Genomic DNA, 23,318 nt, shown 5'->3' on the forward strand with positions numbered 1-23,318 from the left:
CGTCTAATCCTCTAACCCATATCCAGTTAAGTACAGTGAAAAAGAAGAAAAGGAGAATTTTCATTTGGGTCCACAAAAGGGCAAAATCAAAAGAGAAAGAAAGGAAAAGAAAAATAAAGGGAAAGGGTAGCAGAAAGTAGACCGAAACAATTGAACAACACGGCATGATCTATGTCCCTGTTTCCACGCGGGTATAGCATTTCATGATTCTCTCTCATAATTCAAGAGAGAATGGTGTCAGCTTTTGCCTTTGAAAGCTTCACTCTTTTTGAACAACACAGTAGAGAGAGAGAGACTGTGTCAGCTGATAGTGGGTTGTGGGAATCAATAAAGCAAACCCTAAAACTTACAGCACGAAAGTGAAACAGGTATGCTTACATTTTCTTTGCATTAAAGAAATGACAAAAGATCCAAACGAAGATACTCAAGCAAAGCAAAGGGCCATGGAGTGTGGGTGACCAAATCCATCATCTAATCTCGAGCCCCTCGAGATTCTCACATTCTTTTTCTCGAATAAACAAATCAAAAGCATTTGCTGGTTTCTGCTTTTTCATTTTTTGAAGTATTTTCGGTACTTTTTCTAGTGGCGAACCACAAGGTATGTTGGCATCCCATGAGTTATAGCCACAAGCAAGGCATTTCGGGTGTTATTCTATGTCCAATGCATGCATGAACAAAGCAACCAACAGTTAGCATACTTAACCTGATTCTCACAGCTTGTGTTGTCCTCTGTCTAAAAGATAAATGGAAAACGTTGCTTATATCTGTAAAAAATGCAACAAAATAGAAGAAGACAACCGCAAGGCTTCGTGCGCAGGGGCAATTATATGACCCAATGCAGATTTTGACCGTACTGAAGTTTTTGGCACCACCATTTGTAAACTTTTATGGTCTAAATATTCAGTGCTTGCTTCCTTGGTACATCCTGTACTGACCTCTTTTTTTTTTATCTTTTTTTTTGGTAAGAAATTAGTACTTAGAAAGAAATTTTTTTAAATTAAAAGAATTTCGTTGGAAATGCATTATTATTGAAAAAGCAAAGGGAGTTTCCCGTTCTCTCCGCTCCGCTGTGCAGTCTCACCTTGATTTGGTAAGTCTGTGTTCACTTTAAGAGCATGGGGTTATTTGAATATTCTTTCCTTCATGACCTCCCCATCCCAGTTTCGCAGGGCATGCTTCTTCTCTTTTATATGATACAAGAGAAGCAGGTTTTTTTCTCTCTCTTGGGTCTGACACACGAAACAGTGGGATACCTTAAGTTTCTATTCTTACTAGAGACTCACTCCACAACCAAGAGACGTTATTGTAGAGATTGATCTTTCTATCTGCAAGATCACTTGCTTCAAGCAGATTTGGACTAATCTTGCCTTAGCCCATCTGGGTTTTTTGTGCTTCTGACGAATCTCAATACGATGAGACTGAAGAGAGGTGAAGAAGCTGCTCTGTGTTTAGTGGCCTTCTTGTGGATTTGGAATTCGGCAAATGGATTGCTCTCTCCCAAAGGTGTGAACTTTGAAGGTAAGATGGGCGCTTTTTTTTTTATCTCGCAGCTGGTTTTGTTCATAATTAGCATGAAGATTTCTTCTGGGGCTTTATGCTAAGAATTGAAGGTTGTCTTTCTTTCTTTCTTTCCTCTCTTTTGTTTTTTGGCTTGATGTTGGAATGATTTCAGTGCAAGCTCTGATGCACATAAAGGACTGTCTACATGATCCTCACAATGTGCTTGAGAATTGGGATAAGGATGCTGTTGATCCATGTAGCTGGACTATGGTCACATGTTCACCTGAAAGTTTAGTTGTTGGACTGTAAGTACTAAGTCCCCTTCTTCCTCTTCTCCAACTCTGTTTGTGGGAATTTGTGTCTGTAGGAGATTGTCTAATGATTTTTATAACACAACAAATCAAATGGAAAAATTGTGGTGGTTTTTACAATCCTTTTATATTGGGAAAATGAAGGGTGATGCAATATTAGTATCGAGGTGAATTGAAAGTTCAGATGGTTATGTTGTCATGTATTGCAGGGGAACTCCTAGCCAGAGCTTGTCTGGTACTCTGTCTCCAAGCATAGGCAACTTGTCAAACCTTCAGATCGTGTGAGCATTGGAGGGTGCATTTTGATCACAGCTCCTTTTAAAGTGGTTGAGCAAGGACTGCTATTAAAGTTTTATTGACGCATGCAGGCTCTTACAGAACAACAACATAACAGGGCCGCTTCCTCCGGAGCTCGGGAGGCTTTCGAAGCTTCGCACTCTTGATCTGTCCAATAATTTCTTCACCGGAGAAATCCCCTCCTCACTGGGTCATTTGAAAAGTCTTCAGTACATGTAGGCCTTTCTTCTACAGTATTAAGTACAGAAACAAAGCCTGTGTGACACTTACACAAGAACTGTGTTTCTCAGCATTTATTTGCCTCTAAATATAACATGGTTAGTATCAAATGATTGTAGGAGGTTTAACAACAATAGTCTCTCCGGGGCATTCCCGGGCTCTTTGGCCAACATGACTCAACTTGCATTCCTGTGAGTGTTCTAATTCTGTGACTCCATGTGCACATGTTGAATAGGAAGTGCTTCTGGAGAGTACAACTTTCTCATGCCATTGTTCTTGGTCATTTCTACAGTGATTTGTCTTTCAATAACTTGAGTGGCCCTGTCCCAAGAATTCTGGCCAAAACATTCAAGTAATGCTCACTCTCTCTCTCTCGTCTCTGTGTGTATAAAGATTATACAAGTCACAATTTAATTTAATTATTTCTGGAGCAGCATTGTTGGGAACCCTCAAATATGCGCAACTGGCACCGAGCCGGACTGCTATGGAGCACAACTGATGCCCATGTCCATGAGCTTAAATACTTCTCAAAGTAAAGCCTGAACTTTGCCATATGCTATTTCTCTTTGCCAGTTAAAGTTCCATATCATGGTGCTATTGTGTTAAGTAGGAATCTCTATTGTTCGTTTTTCAAGGTCTCGGTGCCTTCTTCCTAACCTGTCTTTAATCTTTTAATGCAGCGCTACCCTCCAGCAAACGTGAAAGTCACAAAGTAGCCCTTGCCTTGGCGTCTAGTATCGGTTGTGTCTGTCTCGTCATTCTCGCCTTTGGCATACTTCTTTGGTTAAGGCAAAGGCACAACCAACCCACATTCTTCGATGTCAAGGGTCTGTATAAAAATACAAAATCTAGAATCAATCTTTGTATGGTATGATAAATGTCAGATGCCTGAATTTAACTGGGAACTTGAGCTTATGTATCTTCCTTTCGGAATTTCAGATGGGCATCATGAGGAAACTTCGCTAGGGAACTTGAGGAGGTTCCACTTCAGGGAACTTCAGATTGCCACAAATAATTTCAGCAGCAAGAACATTCTCGGCAAGGGTGGCTTTGGACATGTCTACAAGGGTGTTCTTCAAGACGGCACGCTCGTCGCTGTCAAGAGGCTTAAAGACGCGAATGCTGTAGGGGGTGAGATCCAATTCCAGACAGAAATCGAAATGATCAGCCTAGCGGTGCATCGCAACCTCCTCAGGTTGTACGGGTTTTGCATCACGCCTGCGGAAAAGCTCCTTATTTACCCATTCATGTCCAATGGTAGTGTCGCTTCTCGCCTCAAAGGTAAAGCCTGCCTCTTTTCTAAATGAGAAACTGAGTTGAAAAGCTCAAGATGATGACAGTTCTGATGGTGCATTAGCTTTCAAAGGTATAAGAAAGACCTGCATTGTGTTTCTCAGGGAAGCCAGTCTTGGATTGGGGCACTCGGAAGAGAATCGCCTTAGGAGCTGCACGGGGATTACTGTACCTCCATGAGCAATGTGACCCGAAAATAATCCATAGAGATGTTAAGGCAGCAAATATATTGCTTGATGACTACTGCGAGGCCGTGGTCGGAGATTTCGGGCTGGCAAAGCTTTTGGATCACCAGGACTCACATGTCACCACGGCCGTGAGAGGCACCGTGGGTCATATAGCACCTGAGTATCTCTCCACGGGGCAATCCTCAGAGAAGACGGATGTGTTCGGGTTTGGGATTCTTCTCCTTGAACTGATCACTGGACAGAGAGCACTAGAGTTTGGCAAGGCTGCTAATCAGAAAGGAGCGATGCTTGATTGGGTAAGTGAAAATTCATTACAAAGATTGTATTCACTTGATATCAATCCAAATGTCCTCGTTCCTTTGATAATGTTTGGCTATCCTCACTTGGCTAACATTGAGCGATCACTTCAGGTGAAGAAAATTCATCAAGAGAAGAAACTGGAAATGCTCGTCGACAAGGACCTCCGAAGCAACTACGATCGGATTGAGCTCGAGGAAATAGTACAAGTAGCACTCCTATGCACCCAGTACCTTCCTGCTCACAGGCCGAAGATGTCAGAAGTGGTCCGAATGCTTGAAGGTGACGGCCTTGCAGAAAGATGGGAAGCGTCTCAGAGAGTTGAAGCGAACAAAGGCAAGCCTCATGAGTTCTCATCATCGGATAGATATTCCGATCTCACCGATGATTCTTCCTTGCTGGTCCAAGCAATGGAGCTCTCAGGCCCTAGGTGACTATGGTTCATTTTTCTTCGAAGAATTGACCAAATCTTTAGTTTTGGAAAGGAAGGAGTTTGAAACAGCTTATAGCTATTGCGTATACAGAGAAATTGAATTCATGTTGGTGACCTTTCGTATGACTTAATAGCACACCTGAGTTAAATGGGGTAAACATTGTAAGGAATTACAAGAGAGATCTGAGAGCTATCTGGAATGTGTGAGCACAAGAAGAGTAAATGTATTTGTATTATAGTCGATCGAATTTATGTCAGCTCCAAACGGCTTCAGTGTTTGTTTGCAATTGTACAGAGTTTGGTTTTTGAAATGGACACTCTTTTCTTGAACTTCTAGTACTTGAGTTTTGACTGCAGTTTGTTGAAGTGGATGTGTCATTACATGACTAACTTTTGCCTTGAAAGAATTTCTCGAAGTGTTTTGCTGGTATAAGTGTCGCACAACCGTAAAGCTATGCAGCACGTTTCAGGTGCGTGCTCCGTTTCTTCATATGGGAGCTCAAGTCGGTTCTAAACCTCCTTAGTTGTGACACAAGATGAAACTCTACGAGACAGGGCACAATACATGATATGAATGGCTTTAACATTTAATATAAGTCTTCTCGTTTGCTCTCCTTGTGTAATTTTTAGTTGTGTCAGAGGAACTGACGTAGTAATGGAGGTTGAATATATAAGTGGATTCTTGTCGAGGTGGAGGTGTTGGGATTGTAATTTTCCTCGGTAGCTCAAGTGGACTATTCTTGATCACGTTCCACAATTCATAATCAGTTGATTGAACAAGAACTTTCATTCTACATTTCCAATAAGCATAGTTATCTCCATCAAATTTTGGTGGACTAGTAATATATTGAGCTTCACCAAAGGATGCTCCTATGATATCAGCCGTCATGGATCTTTTGATAGAAAGTAAAACACAATAAAAATAACTGAGCACACAGGCTCTAATACGAGTTAAAATGGACTGAACAAAACAACCAAGTAGTGGATTTTTTGGTTATTATAAGAATTTTTAGAACTTTCATTCTTGTTTTTTAGCATAACAATGTGTAGAGGATAAAATGATGTTTATTAATGAAATATGCAATGCACCAAAAATGTAAAGAGAGTAAGGAATAGAAGAAATTGCAGAGCAATTTAATGATTCGGCCTTTCCGTTTTCCGTTTGTTTTACTCCACTCTTCCAGCTCTAGTAGCTTAATAATAAGACTAGATTCCACTAGTGCAATTTTTGAAGCCTTTGACAGCATTTTTAACATTTTTAGATGAAGTTACCTCTCTAAGGGAAAAATGTAGCTCACTCTAGAAGTACACACACTTTTACCTAAGCTCAAAGCTCCCTTAATGAAGATTTTACCTATCATCTTTCAAAGAATTACAATTAGAATCCCAAGATTTTTTTGAAAGAATAAGCACAAGAAAAAAAAACAAGGTTTGAGAGCATTGTAAACTCCCACTTTGAAGCGTCTGCATAGGCTTCCGAGCTCGATTTGCAAGTTGGAGACTTCTCCTAGGTCAAAAGAGACATTGAAGTGTTTGTTCGTACCTCAAAACGTTCACTCGGTGTGATTAACGAGCTGTGTCCAATATAGACAAAACAACTCTGTAAACTTATCCAACACTTCCTCTACTTATCAAAAAATGGCAAAAACCCATATTCTCCGTAATGTTTCTCTTATGATTCCAAGACTTGGAATTGGCTCCAAAGTATCAATTTGAGTTTAAATCAAATTGATATAAAGCTGAATCTTTATTGTTAGGTACGTGGAGTATTGTCCACTACCTCTGTTGCGTGAACTTTCTCTACAATGTTATCCATCCAGACTTGATGATTTTACCAAATTCCAATATGTTCACCTGCTGTACTTGGGTCCTTTCAAGCATACTTGGGTTGTCCAAGTTGTTAACCTTTCATTTGGTCCATCCAAGTACCTTGCAACCCAATTCCCTTACTTATCCATCAAAGATCCTTCCAACTCTAACACTTTCTACTCTGCATCTTGTTCTCCATTTGCATATTAAGGAAGCTCTCTACTAGTACAACGTCTTGTCGTAATTATTATCAAAATACGAAATTGGGTGTATAGAGGGTATTTCATTTGTACCCTCAAATATTCATATTAGTTCACAGAGAATTTTTCTCATCCTCAAAATACACAAGGAGTTTTCCCAACGGTGTTGACATGATAATAATGGCTTGAGACCGAACCAAACTGTAGTTTTAGTTTGGTTTGAGTTGTGATTTAAATAGTTTGGTTAGAGTTTTGGGCTGAGATTTTTCCAAATCGATTAAGTTCGATTGGGTGATCTGTAGCGCCTATTGTTGTATGGATTTAGAGAAGGAAATGAATAGGTTGAATGCTGGTTTTGAGTTTACTTCAACAATGAACTATTTCTCCTAGTACTGTTCGATGCTGAAGTGATTAAAGTGCTTTACAAATCCAACTCATGACCTTCGTAGCCGTGGCCACTCACTTGCACGTAATTGAAACTTCCCGAATTTTGATGCATTGACTTCTGTCTAAAATTGGATTATTTCGAAGTGTTGGAATACTACAAAGGATCACTAATATGTTAATCTTGCTTGCAAATGGAAAAAAAGCAGTATGCTACGAAACGAAACTGCAAATAAAAAACAAAGAAATCCTTCGTGGGAAGATCTTTTTAAGCATATTAAGCAATGTCAAGTTACATTTCGTAAAAGGGCTTCTTTTCTTGAGCAAATCCTGGCATCAGCCTTGTACAACTGACGTTAGCTTATCTTGAAAATCCTCTAGCATCAGACTCTTAGTTGACCCGTAACAGCATATTTAGAAGCACTCGTGATTTGGGATACCAAATCGTGACGAGTAACTACTAATCAAATCCAGATCTCTTTGTGAACGCATTTCTTGTCCCCACACCAGCACTTATTAAGAGTTAGCCTACACAGAATGACGAAGATGTTTTGCCTTGACTCTTACAAGAAGTTGTTTTTCTCCTCTTTTTCCCTGTTCTGGTATTGTATGTCCTGATACAGCCGTGAAGTTGCTTCATTTTCCTTTTTCTGGGTAAATTCATCAGGACATCATGATGTCCGACGAGGCTCAATTTTTAGTTTTGACAGACCTCATCTGATAATGCCTACACAATGCACTTACCAGGACCAATTGATGTTCCACTGATCTGAGTGCCCTTTTAACAAGTTCAATGTCACATTTGATCTCATATACCAATTTAACCACCTTTCCTGCCTTTCTAGCCATTAATTCTTTCCTGAGTCTTCTCGTTCATTTTTCCTGCCCAGAACCTAAAGCAACTGCTGATGTCTTCCTGACTTGGAACTCCATTTGCTCTTGATGCTGATTGGTAATGGCTAGATATTCTACTGATGCACTGAACAAGCACCTATTCGTAAAACTGCAAATTGTTAATAGAGCAAAGGGAATTGGCACAATAGACTTGATCCTGTTTGAGAAACTTAACCACGTTTGCTGTAAATTCCATTGCTCAAACCTCATGGACAGATACGTCATTGAGAAAACATTTCTTTCTTGATTACATTTAGTGAAAATTTACTTTTGTACATTTATGCGTCATCTGCAGAAAAACTCCCATTGAAAACGGATTTTGCGGTTTCATTTGAGAAAACAAGTGATCACTGTAACGAATAGCTAACAATGGGCGAGTGATGGAAACAGATTCCTAAACATAATGCAAAAACGCGGAAAACGTGCCCATTCTATACTTGAATCACCGATCGAACGAAGCATATTACGTAAACGAACATACCTCTTTGCCACAGATTAAATGCACCTATTGCAGCCTCGAGAGAGAGAGAGCGATCCATCGATTGTCGAGTCGAGCAAAGTCGCCTTTTCTCTTTGTTTTCAAGTGAGTGAGAGTTTCTGATAGTGAACCAAAACCACTTACAGAACACACGTAAGTTTTTCTTCTTCTCACTTTTGTTCCCACAAAATAACTGCCATTTGCGGTTATTTTCTTTCATGGGCTGGGTTAGCCCATCATGGGCGGCCCATTTATTCACAAAACCCATCAGCGAGAATTGAGAACTTTTACTTTGATTATTCTTTGCTGGACTTTCTAACCATTCTGTTAACAATCCTGATCTAGAAGGCTTCTCGCCGTGACCTTCTTTTGAATTATCAAATTTTTCTGTCCCTCCACAGTAGAAACGTAAGCAAGGTGGTCTTGTCCTTTCCTTTCCAACTAGTGGCTTCATCATGGGTCTCTCCTCTTCCTGGCCAGCTGTGTTTTAGGGAATAGTCGCTTCAAAGTGAATTTTCCCTAAACGACTGTGAATCACAGAAAAGAATTGGTTCAAAATCTACAAATATGATGGTCCTACTCCGCATGCTCTCATCACTGCAATAACCCTCCACCATATGCAGACTATCCGAGTAGAACACTGAGAATCGCATCATCCCATTAAACCAAACTCTTTCAAGCAAGTTCTTGTTTGCTGAAACTCCTATACTTAGATAGATAAAATATAATGCTCTTGAAACAACTCCTAGAATTAGATACAGAAGCCACTTAAAACAGATTATTCTCAGGGCCCATCCGAGATTTTGTATTAAACAGCAACTGACCTGATATGCACAAGCTGGCTGTATCTCCGTCCTGCTTCTGTATAAATAGACGCTCCAGTTGGTCGCTGAATACAAACCACATCATTTTCCATCACTTGAATCCACATTCTAGACCAACACTATGGCTTTCATTCATCTGCTCTGCCTAATTGTCTGGCTTTCCAATGTCCATAACAACCTCTGTCTTGCCAATGATCTGCCGTCCCTGACTCAATCAGCGAGCAGCGACTTGCAAACTTACATTGTCCAGGTGACTCACCCAAATGGCCAGGACTCTTCTGAATTGGAAGATCTTGAGTCCTGGTACCACTCCTTTTTGCCAACAAACTCCACCAAATCGGAGAAACAGCAGCGCATGCTGTACTCTTACCGCAATGTGATGACTGGTTTCGCAGCCAGGCTGACTCTGGATGAAGTCACTGCGATGCAAGACAAGCAGGGATTCGTGGCGGCTCACCTGGAACAAGTGTATCGCCTCCAAACAACGTGCAGCCCCCAGTTCTTGGGCTTACCACTGCATCTGGGATCTCTCAATAGTTCAACTATGGGAAAGGGAATTATCATTGGCGTGGTGGATACAGGAGTAACGCCTGAGCACCCTTCATTTAGCGGAGCTGGAATGCCACCGCCGCCGGCCAAATGGAAGGGGAGGTGCGATTTCAAGCCATCCCTATGCAATAACAAATTGATCGGCGCCAGGGCCTTCAACAGCTCAGCTATGAAAAATGCGACCACGCCACCGACGGACAATGTTGGGCACGGCACACACACTGCCAGCACGGCGGCTGGTGCTTCTGTGCCGCATGCCAATACGCTTGGGATGGCTGAAGGCACAGCTGTTGGCATGGCTCCATATGCTCACTTGGCAATCTACCAAGTGTGTTTCACATTTTATTGTTCTGAGGGTGACATACTTGCCGGACTTGATGCTGCCATTGCAGACAGTGTTGATGTGCTCTCCATCTCACTCGGCGGTCCCTCCCATCCATTTTATATGGACAACATTGCTGTAGCGACTTTTGCAGCCATTCAGAGAGGGATCTTCGTCAGTTGCGACGCTGGGAACTCCGTTCCTTACTCAGCCACAGTAACGAATGTGGCTCCATGGATGCTCACAGTCGGGGCAAGCACCATCGATCGGAATATAGTCTCCAACATAAAACTCGGGAACGGAGTGGAATATGAAGGTGAGACAGTATATCAACCTTCCTTCCCTTCAACTTCATTGCCTCTCGTGTATCCCGGAATTGACGGTACAGTAGAGTCCATACAGTGTTCCCCGGGACATCTAAGAAGCAGCCAAGTAAAAGGGAAGGTTGTCTTGTGTGAATATGGGGATGTAAGCAAGTTTCAACAAGCGATCGAGGTGAAAAGAGCTGGGGGAGCTGCTATGATTTTGATGAACCCAGAAATCTTATGCCCTCCCTGCGTCTGAAGTCAGCTATTTCGCAGGTAAGAAGATCAAAGCCTATATTAATTCGACCAAAACTCCCACTGCTACAGTCGTGTTCAAAGGAACCATGTCTGGAAACCCGACTGCTTCCGCACTGGCTGCCTTCTCTTCGAGAGGCCCGAGCTTGGTTAGCCCTGGAATTCTGAAGCCGGACATTATTGGTCCTGGTTTAAACATATTAGCAGCATGACCTTTTCCTGTCAGAAATGATACGAAAGCAAAGTTTTACTTCGATATCCTTGCTGGCACTTCCATGTCTTGCCCTCATCTCAGCGGCATCGCGGCTTTGATAAAGGCCGTTCATCTGGACTGGTCTCCAGCGGCGATTAAATCTGCGATCATGACTGCGTCTAAGCAGCTCAACATCAAGGAAAACCCAATCCTTGACGAAAGGCTTCAACCTGCGGATGTCTTTGCCATCGGAGCAGGCCATGTCGATCCTATAAAGGCCATTGACCCTGGATTCATTTACGACATTCAACCCGATGATTACATTCCTTATCTCTGTGGTCTGGCATACACAGACAAGCAGGTGGCTACAATTGCTCACAAACCAGTCAAATGCTCATCTAGCATTCCTGAGGGAGAGCTGAACTACCTTTCGCTTTCAGTTACCCTTGGAGCTCCGCAGACATTTAACAGGACCGTGACTCATGTTGGCACAGGAAATTCGTCTTATGTTGTCAGGGTTGTTCCACCGCAAGGCGTGCATATCAGCGTGACGCCTGCCATACTCAGCTTCTCTAAGTTGAACGAGAAAGCGACGTATTCAGTCACATTCAGCCGTGCAAATTCCACTGGTAAGACCGGTATTTTCTCCCAAGGATATTTGAGGTGGGATTCCGAGAAGTACTCCGTTAGGAGTCCAATTTCAGTGAAGTTCGACTAAGGATTTCTGGAGAGCAGAAATAAATAAATTAATCTGGATTGTAATTTTGCATTACCACGAGTCCACGACTCTCTGATGAAAGAAAACATAAACCGTATGCTCTGATTTCCCTAGGTGTGTGCGAAAATTGATGTATATCTTCTTTGCAAGATTACTACTACTTATTAGCATACAATAAGACTGTTCGAAACAACCGCGGAAAAACAAATACAGAACACAAGAATTTATGTGGTTCGATCACAAGGTGATCTACGTTCACGGGCGAGGCAAAACAAGATTCCACTATAATCAAAGAGAGTACAGTTTTCAGAAGTCGAAAAACGACTTAACAAAACCTCACGGCTCACAAATCTCTTCCAAAACGAAAATCTCTCTTAATCAATGAAAAAACCTAGCCGCAGTATAAATAGGGCTCCCCAAAAAATTTCCTCGGGGGCTACGCCCCCGAACACGCCAAGACATTTGTTCACAATATTGACCCAACCCTTTGCGTCACGAATTAAATTTTAATTTTTTCTCCACTTTTTGGTCGCATAAAAATATATGTCGGGTCAGGTGAGAAACCGGACTGAGTACATAAAATTCAAGACATATTTAACAAATCTCCACCTTGGCTTGAATTTCCCAAAATAAAACAGTCAAGAAGCCGAACACATTCTCTCGGCATCCCTAAGCCTACGTGAGCTAACTCGATGTAGGAAACAAAGGCTGCAACGAAAGAACTTATCCACTTCAAAAACAAACGTAAAACTTTCATTTACCTCGCCACCAAAGCCCCAAAAGGGGCAAACTCAACCAAGCATGCCAATCAAGTTCAAGCAATGCTTAAACTTGTTGGAGGGGATTGGCTTGGTCAACATATCAGCAGGATTGTCAGCTGTACCAATTTTCTTTACAGTCATATTTCTCTCAGCAACTGCCTCTCGAATAAAGTGATACCTGACATCGATGTGCTTAGTCCTCTCATGATATGCTTGATTTCTAATCAAGTATATAGCACTCTGATTGTCACAAAAGACAACTAAATTGTCTTCCTGCTGAAGCGCAAGTTCCTGAACAAGATTCCTTAACCAAATACCTTCTTTCACTGCTTTTGTTGCTGCCATATACTCTGCCTCTGTAGTAGACAAAGCAACTGTCGACTGTAAGGTTGACCTCCAACTAATAGCCGAACTAGATAGTGTGAAAAGATAGCTAGTCAAAGATCTCCTCTTATCGAGATCACCTGCAAAATTAGAATCCACAAATCCTACAACTGAGGTACCGTTGGAACTGTTTCTATCAAACACTAGGCCCAACTCTACGGAGCCTCTAAGATACCTAAGTATCCATTTCACTGCCTGCCAATGGACCTTTCCAAGATGCGCCATATATCTACTAACCACACTAACTGCCTGTGCAATGTCGGGACGAGTGCATACCATAGCATATATAATGCTACCAACTGCACTGGAGTCTGGGACACGAGATATCGCAGCCTCCTCGACCTCTGATTGAGGTGAATGTAGAGCTGAGAGTCTAAAATGGGATACCAACAATGTACTGACGGGCTTAGCGTTTTGCATGCCAAACTTCTCAAGTACATTTTCAATATAACTCCTCTGCGAGAGATATAACTTCTCTCCTTTCCCGTCCCTCTGAATTTCCATTCCTAAGATCTTCTTGGCAGGACCCAGATCTTTCATCTCAAACTCCTCACTGAGCCGTTTTTTCAAGATCAACACATCTGACATGTTCTTTGCATCAATGAGCATGTCATCCACGTATTAGAGAAGATAGACAAAGGATCCATCTGAACCCTTCCTGAAGTAGACACAACTATCATAGTTGCTCCTATGATAACCGCTCCCTATCATAAAGCTGTCGAATCTCTTATACCACTGTCTTGGTGACTGCTTCAGACCATACAAGGATTTCTTCAATCTACAAACATGATCTTCCTTGCCTTCTACATGATAGCCCTCGGGCTGGGCCATATAAATAGTTTCCTCAAGCTCGCCATGCAAAAAAGCAGTCTTCACATCAAGCCGCTCAAGCTCTAAGTCAAATTGAGCAACTATAGCCAGCAACACACGAATGGAAGTGTGTTTTACCACAGGGGAGAAAACTTCATCATAATCAATTCCCTCCTTCTGATTGTAGCCTTTAGCTACGAGCCGAGCCTTGCATCTAGCATTTTCAACACCTGGAATTCCTTCCTTTTTCTTGAAGACCCGTTTACACCCAATGGCTCTTTTTCGCTTAGGCAACTGCACCAAGTCCCAAGTGTGGTTCTTGTGAAGTGATTCAAGTTCCTCAACCATAGCAACATCCCATTTCTCTGATTCTGTGCAAGTAACAGCTTCCGTATAGGTAGAAGGTTCTTGAATACCCATGTCTTCTGCTGTCGTAAGAGCATAAGCCACCAGATCAGAGAACCCATATTTCTGAGGAGGCCGGGTCTGCCTCCTTTCTCAGCCAGTAGCAATAGAGTATGGCTGCTCCACCTCATCTACAGCTTCCTCATCTGAACTTGAATCAACAAGAGCAATTTGCTCGTTCAAATCATTCTGAGAGGTCTTTTCTGGAAGCTCCACCTGAACCTCCACCTCATTCATATCACTCTCATGTTTTCCTGCAGACTTATTAACAACTTTCCTTTGATCAAGCATATGCATTTCATTAAATGTAACATACCTACTAATAATGAACTCAGGTGAGTTAGGTTCCTGGCACCATAAACGATAACCTTTCACCCCATCGGCATACCCAACAAAAATACATTTCTTTGCTCTAGGTTCTAACTTACCATCCTTAACATGATAATAAGCAAGGCATCCAAAACCTTTAGATTAGAATAATCACAAGGCTTACCTGACCACATCTCAAAAGGAGTCTTGCATTCTATTGCTGTTGAAGGAGAGCGATTAACCAGATAACAAGCCGTGTTAACAGCTTCAGCCTAAAAATCTTTTTCCATGCCAGCATTAGAGAGCATGCATCTTGCTCTCTCCAATAGAGTTCTGTTCATACGTTCTGCCACTCCATTCTATTGTGGAGTGTGCCTAACTGTATGGTGTCGAACGATACCTACATCTGCACAGAATTCATTAAAATCGCCACCACATAACTCAAGACCATTATCGGTCCTAAGACGTTTGATCTTCTTCCCTGTCTGATTCTCAACAAGGGCTTTCCACTTCTTGAAGGTTTCAAACACATCACTTTTTCTTTTCAGAAAGTAAATCCAAACCTTCCTGGAATAATCGTCAATGAATGTCACAAAGTCAAGAGCACCACCCTTAGATGGAATCTGTGCTGGTCCCCATAAATCGGAATGGATATAGTCGAGTGTGCTCTTTGTCGAATGCGTCCCCGTACTAAATCTGACTCTGCATTGCTTGCCAAGAACACAATGCTCACAGAAATCTAGTGAGGTTGTCTGCTCCCCACAAAGTAAACCACGTTTACTCAAAACTGTCATGCCACGCTCATTCATGTGGCCCAAACGCATATGCCACAATTTCGTTCTATCATTATTAGAAACGGAATTGCATGTGCCAATTGAAGGACCCATAACTGTGCTACCCTGCAAATGATACAAGTGATTCACCTTGCTTCCTTTCATCACAACCAGATTGCCTTTTGAAACTTTGAGAACTCCATCTCCATCTAAGTACACACACCCAATGGAATCCAAACTGCTCAACGAGATAAGGTTTCTCTTTAAGTCTGGTATATGTCTTACTTCAGTCAAGGTTCTCACTGCTTTGTCCTGGCACTTAATCCGAACAGTACCAATACCCACAACTTTGCATATAGCATCATTCCCCATCAAGATTGATCCACCATTCAATGGCTCGTATGTGGTGAACCATTCCCTATTTGGGCACATGTGATATGATGCTCCCAAATCCATTATCCAAACATCATTGGATAAATTAACAGCATAGCATGCTGTAAGAACACTGTCTGATGCATTAGACTCATTGTCGTTTGCAACATTTGCCGAATCTTGTCTTTGACCATGCTGCTTATCCTTTTTCTTGAGGGAAGGACAATCTGACTTGTAATGTCCTTTTTTGTGACAATAGTAGCACTCAACGTTCATCTTATCTCCAGATGGCTTAGATTTTGAACGACCAACAGATTTCCTTCGGAAAGCTTTATCCTTACTCTTGGTCCTGCCTCTCACAAACAAACCATCTGCTTTGTTTTCACTAGTATTCCCATTCAATTTTGTTCTCAGTTCTGCAGAATTCAAAGATGCTTTAACATCCTCCAAAGTTATGGATTCACGTCCATAAAGCATCGAGTTCACAAAATTCTCGTATGAGGCAGGCAGTGAACATAACACGATCAAAGCTTGATCTTCATCCTCGAGTTTAATATCTAGATTTTTCATATCCAGAACAATTTTATTAAACTCATCCAAGTGTTCCTGAGCAGACGTACCTTCACGCATCTTTAGGGTATAAAAACGCTGCTTCAAATCTCTCCCAAAACGAAAATCTCTCTTAATCAATAACAAAACCTAGCCGCAGTATAAATAGGGCTCCCCAAAAAATTTCCTAAGGGGCTATGCCCCTGAACCCCCCGAGACATTTGTTTGCTTGCTCCAGCTTGAGCGGACCGCCATAGAGATTTGTTCACTTGCTCCGGGTTAGGCCTATTGGCCCAACCCTCCGCGTCACGAACTAAATCTCAATTTTTTTTTCACTTTTTGATCGAACAAAAAATATATCGGGTCGAGTGATGAACCGGACCGAGTACATAAAATTCAAGACATATTTAACAAAGACAACTATAAATTTGCTTTCATTCTGGACCTTATACAGATATTATCTACTCAGCTAGAGTTGATGATCGACATAGAAGAGAGGGAGAGAGAGAGAGGTTGGATAACAGAGTACTCTGAATACGCATGACACGAAAATGTTCAGGATGTGGTGGACTAATGAACAGATTCCCAAATCCTATTGCATTCAGAAACAATTTTTGGCAGACTTTTGCCATTGATTAATACGATAAATAATCAACCTCGGCAACTTGGTGTTCTTTGACATATATTTCGATCCAAAGTGCTGATACTCTCCAAAGTGCTGTCCCTAGTGTCAAAAGGATTGCTGGTGGTTTCAGTAAGTCTCTCCAATCCAGATACATTTTTAGCTTGAAACGTCGCGGGATTCAATAAACTCTACTCCTGAAGCGTAGAGAATTCGGTCGCCTTATCTGCATGCACAATCTATCCCTTATCTGTCTGTTAGAGACTTCATTCCAGCAAAGATGACATGAAGAAGGTTAAGAACTCTGTTGCACCAAGTTGGAAGGTCATTCGCAATTATCATGACCATTTTCTTGGCGGAAGTCGGGTAATCATCTGAGTCTTCCCCAGTAAGAAATGGCGGCTTCTCTTCTCAGCATTCTCTTCATCTGGTCTCCACCAGCTGTAATTCATTCTTTCTCACCGCAATATAAGCTTAAAGTTTGGTTACTGTGGGATAGCAACTACGGTTGCGGCTTGCAGGTATTAGCAGGAGGATAGGCAATGCGCCTTGGCTTTCGCTTGTGGATTTCAACGCAAGGTTTAGGTAAATTAACTAAAAACTGCTTGTGTGAAGAAAAGTCCATCCATATAAACAACTTTGAATAATAGGCATAGAAAAAGCTCATATCACAATCGTTAACATCACCCAGTTTGAACTTCATATTAATGAGATAGATGGTCACATCTATGTATGAAATATATTTTATGAGTGTCTCGAGGATAGTCGTTCATATAATCATAATTAGGTCGTTGATTATTACAATTCAATTTAGGAGCATTGCCGAGCCAAGAATGTAATTGGGGAGGGCAGCGAAACTTCCAGCAATTTGAATTTACTTGATAGTTTACGTTACATCCGGTAGGATTCAACTATTATCAAATTATTTTGGAGAACTGTAGCATCTATTACTCTATTTCAATTTGGAAAGCTTGAATTATGCTTGACGTTCTTTGTTTGCATAAAATACATCCCCTATCTCATACTGCTGGTCTTGATTATCGCTTTCTTAAAGTAATTAATGAAGACTTAAATCGCTATTTCATGAAGTTTATGGTTTTAGAAAAACACTAAAATTAATTGATGACACTATTTTACTTCACGCAACATACTCGTCCTTATGTTGAGTTTTTACATATGGAGATCACAAATAATCCCAAAATTCTTTTATTTACTAACTGAAAAATGCAATTATACATAATTTATTTAAGGCTCGCGCTATTTCCACCCTCTTATTGACTCATCACACTTCCCTTTACATTGAATTGATTGCATTATTGGGGGTCCCATTCTTGATTTAAAATTATTTCTTACCTTTTTTTTTTCTTCTTTTTTTTTTTTAAATTTACTAGAGACGAAACTATTCATGCTCCTCTCAAACAACATTTTCCAAGGTTAAATGTGGGGCCACTATTGATTTAAGACTAATGTTTGCCTTCGTTTTTCCTTTTTTGGGTTTCTTTCTCCATTTGGAACAAATGGTGTACCTCTTTTCCAATAAAAATGGTATATTTGGTAGATAGCTAGCTTATTATTGTGTTTCTGACAAAAAAAAACTAATTATTTTGTTAATGAGTTGTATATTTCTGTTTTTTGAACTAGGAAATTATTATTTAAATAATAACTTAAGCACAACTAAGAGAATAATCTTTGAGTAATTTGTGTGTAATGCATACATCAACCACAATATTCAAATTTTAATTAAATTCTTGTAAATTTGTACCAAAATTCGAAGTCGAAAGATTCATGATCATGAGGATAATTTATGAAAATAAAGTAAAAAATTTGCAAATAAAACTAACATTTCTTTACTCCAATATATGATTAGTGCTTGCTTAGATTATAATAATGGAGAATAAGTTCAGAACAAACATGAATGATACATTAAAATGTAATGGATGTGGAAGAAGCGTTTAGGGTGAAAAAAAGTTGTTCCAAAGGGATGTGGGTAAGTTTTTCTTTTAGTAAAATTGAAAAAAGAAGAAAAAAAGTAAAAAATAATCTAAAATCAAGAGTTGGACTCACATATGATAATATGGTCAATTCAATATGATAGAGGATGTCAAGAGCCAATAAAGGAGTGGAAATATCGTGAGTCTTTATTTGATTGACTTATAATTTTTTTCTAGAAAATATAGAATTGTTGAAAAAAAAGAGTTTGAGAATGCCACGCAATTGTCATCTTTTTGAATGGCCCAGCCTCCTTCAATTCATTGGGGACTGGATACCTTCAATTCTGGGCTGGCCTTATTTTCTTCAGTAGCAGGGCAAGTGGTGTACTGTGTGAAGGGGGAGTTCATCAATTCAAATGCTGGATTTTCTAATTGAGAGGGATCAATAATAATTCTCGTTATTTTATTATATATAGCTAAAGTTAGAATTGAGAGAGTGATCGCTTCTGTACTCACCAAGTGATACTTCACTTTGCCTGTGTATGCCACGTAGTATGACATGTGGTATAGTTTTGTCACATGGCCCATATTCTATTAATTAGTCTTCTTCAAGTTTCCATTTTAGTTGAGTCTAAATTTCAGAAAATTGATAGACATCAAGTATATCCAAACTTTGTTTCTCATTGAGTTTAAACTTGAAAAGAAAATCCATTAGACAAAGTATTATCAAATATACTAATAGAGCTTATATTCTTGAATGATGTAATTGTAGTTTAGATTATATGTAAATTCAGCAAAATCTCGTTATCCAAGAAAATAAATACACGAATAAAATAAAAGTTTAAATAAAAATAAAAGCTGAACAAGAAAAGCTAAAATGTAGAACAAACTAGAGACATATGTTCTCAATAGATAAATTAATTTAAATTTAGATTTTCCTTATTTTTATTTCTCGAACGAAGAGATTATAAAAGAAAGAATTTAATTTGATATCAGCAAAACATTCATTCATAATATAAATTAAATTGTTTACCATTAAGTGAATAAACTCCACTAAAATTTTTTATGTAAATAATAAATATGTTACCTGTAATTAAACCATAACTGATTTTAATTCTAAAAATTTGATTTAATGCGCTAAACGAATTGCATCTACAAATAAATCAACGTACCTTGAGAAATGTAGAAAATCGTAATAGAATATAGCTAATTTAGAACACAATTGTTCAAATTTATTTATTTAATAAATAACCCATGTTGCTTTGGTATTACGAAAAGTTGGTATTTTCTTAAACTCCCAACAAACTCTGTAAAGTAAATAAAAGATTAAAATTGCAACTTAGTTTTATTGATTGGACTTAGTATCTTAAATATAATTTCAATGATTGTATGCTTAGAAATCATTTTTTTCTATTTATATTTTACGTGCTTAGGAAAGATAATAAAAGCGTCTTTCTCCTTTGTGATAATCTCAGGCCTCATTCATTTTGATCTTTTTCTGAAAAAATTCATATATATATATGTATATGTATATTTCAATGATTGTCACTGGGCGAGGTTGAGGGGCGAGGCTCGACCTTGGTAGATCTGTGAGAGGTCGAGCTCAATTAGCCATGGCGAGGCTTGACCTCGCCTGCAATGGCCTTGCCCTCGCCGGGGCCTCAGCGAGGTCGACCTTGCTGGCCCTAGCCTCTGGCTGATCTAGACCGGCCAAGGGAAGAAGGAAAGAGGAAAAAAAAAAAAAAGAAAGAGAAAAGGAAAAAAAAAGGAAAAATAAAAATTTGAAAAAATATTTAAAAAATTGCCACGTCAATGTTGGCCAACCGGTAGGCATTCACATCAGCGCCGGCCAGCCAAAATTGGCCGAATGGAGTGAATTAACATAAATACAAAAAGATTTAGGATTGAATTGGCAAAATAAAAATTTTATGACTAAATTGGCACAATTGCAATAGGTTTAGGACTGTTTTGGTAATTTTTCCCTTTCTTTACCACTATATGTTTTGTTTTTATAGAAAACAAATATCGAATAACATTTTGTACACCTTCACTAAGTAAAAATCTAACATTTACTCAAAATTTCGAAAAGGAAAGTGAGAGAAGGATGAAGTTATTGTTGCAACATTTGGGTTGGCTAATTAGGAAATTTCACTGTGCAGACAATAAAGACATTTCACAAAGTGGGTATTAACCTTCTTATCCATTTTCTTGGCCAATTTACTTCTTTTTTCTCTTTAAAACTAAAGGGGAAACGTAGAAGTGAGACAAAATCATTTTTGACTTAAATAGATCGATGAAAACATAAGTAAAGCAATCCAACATAAGTCACAAAATATATTCTAAATAAAACACAAATTTACAGCCAACAGATTCTATCCATATTTATTTAAATAGCAATGACCTTTAGTTTATTTAAATATACTAGCTAGATTCTAGCAATATAGGCGAAGCTTCGGAAGATTTTACTAATGGCTTCTTTTAAAAGAATATAGTAATCAATGTAGGAGTCACCTGCGACTTAACGTCAACTGCGAGGGCTCACCTGGATTTGACAACTTCATGCGGCTTTTCAAACCTCTCAAGGGTCATCCGTTGCTCTCTACAAAAGAATGAGATACAAATGCGAAAGAAGTGTCAATTCGACCATGTGGAATACATATATTAATGTATCAACTTGGACATGTGGATATCCACCAAACTCCGCACGCCATGTTAGGGTTAATTAATTGAAGCAGCTATTACACCATAGGAGCTCGTACTTCATTGAATTAATCTCTTGAGTGAAATGTGCCCGATTAAGTATGCACTAATGGCTCATATTTGGGCTTACGTGAGCATTCCCTCATCGTAATGTATTGGACTTACGATTTCCCAAAGTGTTTGAAGAATATGATTATGAAAATATGAATTTTCTGGTGTCGATTGATAAAACTGTCATAAGCTTTCTCCACAATCTACGATTTGAAATAAATTATATTTCTTACCCTATTTTCGGAAAAGCCTACATTTTGCATCCTGCTATAAAAAGGTAAGAGAAAGGATGTAAATTATAAGTTTGCCAAACTTTAAGGTCCACAGTGTATAGGAGAAAAACTAAGGGTACAAAGGGTAGGGTTTCAAAAGTAGAGTATGCAAAGTGCATGTGAAGGTAAAGTTGAGGTTGATCCCCGTTTTTTGGCCCCCATGATTTCGTTCTTGTTCCCGAGACAACTCTCACAATAAAGAAGATGGTGCAATTCTAGATAATATGCAGTGCAAGTGGCATAGGGATATCTAAGATATGTAATTTAATATAGCGTATGTCTTGTACGATTATATTGTGTACATTTGTGACTGTATAATGAAATGAATTAATTTATGTATTTAGTGATACATGAGCTTAAACTGCAGCACCTCAAAGCTAGTTGAGACAACTTTCTAACGATATTTTTTTTTCTGCTAACGCATCGAAAATTGGGTGGATCGTTCGGAGAACTCGAAATTAACATTATAACATTGGGACTTACATGGTATACAACTCATGGATTCGTTTTCCCTTTTGAATCATGAAGATCTCCAAATATAAAAATCGGTTCATAAAGGTGTGTGCATGATCTAGTGCTGGGAGGCCCGGTTACACAAAAATCAAATTGCTTCTACTTTCTATTCTCAAAGGACCCCCACCACTCAATTGCTACTTTGGAGTTATTGGTGCATATCCCACCACTATATGGTTCTTCCTAATCCAAATTGGTGGATAATTGCATCTTTTAACAACAAAACCAGGGTTTTCAGCCAGCAATTTTCCATGTTGGTCATGCATAGAGATCATAATTTCAACAAACCATAGAACATGCGTTAGGTACTTTCTTCTTCCACTCATTTTCTTTTGATTATTGTTTTTGTCTGATGGATAATTTCTTTAGTGAAGTCTTACTCGGCCTCGATTTTGGCAGGATCAGGGTTGACGGAGTCGGCTAGTTAGTTTGACTTTTGATGCCAAGACGAGGAGGTCATATACTTTTGAATTATGTGACCACATGTGACCATTTTTTCTTCCCAAGTGGACCATCTGCAAATGCACTCTCTTTTAACCCCGTCAAAGATTAACGACAAGCGATGTTGAAATTAAAATTGGAGCTATGGGAAAAACATGAACATCACTTGCATTTTGTTTTTCTGTGTATATAGTGTTTTGGAGGGACTAAACAATTGGAGAATAAATGTAGATATTACTTGGTAAAGAGTGTCACGCCCCGTACCCCACGAAACGCGAACATCCCACGCAAAGGTCGATTTGTTTGCGTCGGCCCAGGAAGCGTCACAGACCCAACTCCCAACACAGAGCATAAGGCACATGCGGAAGCGATAATTAAAACACCCGTACAAAACAATACATGACCAAGGGTAGTAGGAACGTCGAACAATTCAAAGCCTAATAATCAAGACTTGCATTGAACTTCAAAACATATACAATGTCCACTATACACCAATACAAATCACCAAACAAAAGCGGGTCGACGGCCACTACTAACAAAATTCCTAAGTGGCCAAGGGAGCAGTCTAAGGTGGGGCTATAATAAAAAAGGGTTACTGGCCCGACCTAAGGGAGGCTAAGGCTGATCCTGATGACTCGGACTCAGCCTCGATTATCTCATCCTCCGAATCCATCTGCTCGACCTCGCCAACCTGTTCGGGTTCCTGCTTTATGGGCTCCGGATTCTCATATGGATCGGGTACACTAGGCAACCTCTATCAGGAGTCTGAAAAACGGGGTTTAAACAACTATAAGACGAATCTCAGTGAGTAGGCCTCCTAAACCGAAACTAGGCTAACATGCACCTCCCGACAAGCAAATCAACACAACAACGGACAATAATGTCAATCAAATGACCTAGGCCCTTGAGCCCGGATCGCTTACCTTGCTGACCCTGCAGGTTAAACAGTTCGATAT

The 23,318-nt window shown here is 39.8% G+C and overlaps 1 protein-coding gene and 1 pseudogene across 2 annotated transcripts; both read left to right on the forward strand.

Moving 5' to 3' along the window:
• Positions 1-945: 945 nt before the first annotated feature.
• LOC115674049 (protein NSP-INTERACTING KINASE 1-like) lies at positions 946-4,868 on the forward strand. 2 transcript variants are annotated; one of them, XM_056320098.1, is made up of 12 exons: positions 946-1,090; positions 1,170-1,518; positions 1,673-1,805; positions 2,021-2,092; positions 2,180-2,323; positions 2,447-2,518; positions 2,620-2,679; positions 2,762-2,859; positions 3,008-3,154; positions 3,267-3,608; positions 3,725-4,104; positions 4,219-4,868. In XM_056320098.1, exons 2-12 carry the CDS (start codon positions 1,413-1,415, stop codon positions 4,537-4,539), a joined length of 1,875 nt encoding a protein of 624 aa, XP_056176073.1. In that variant the 5' UTR covers positions 946-1,090; positions 1,170-1,412; the 3' UTR covers positions 4,540-4,868. The 2 variants fall into 2 exon arrangements, with proteins under 2 accessions (XP_056176073.1, XP_030452230.1); XM_030596370.2 differs by lacking the exon at positions 946-1,090 and having other exon boundaries at positions 1,118-1,518.
• A 4,348-nt stretch (positions 4,869-9,216) lies between these two features.
• On the forward strand, positions 9,217-11,469 carry LOC115673965 (subtilisin-like protease 4; annotated as a pseudogene).
• The last annotated feature ends 11,849 nt before the right edge of the window (positions 11,470-23,318 follow it).

Source organism: Syzygium oleosum, unplaced genomic scaffold, assembly GCF_021117445.2.
Source record: "Syzygium oleosum isolate NSW1041296 unplaced genomic scaffold, Sole_v2.1 Sole_v2.19, whole genome shotgun sequence".
NCBI classification, from domain to species: Eukaryota; Viridiplantae; Streptophyta; class Magnoliopsida; order Myrtales; family Myrtaceae; genus Syzygium; species Syzygium oleosum.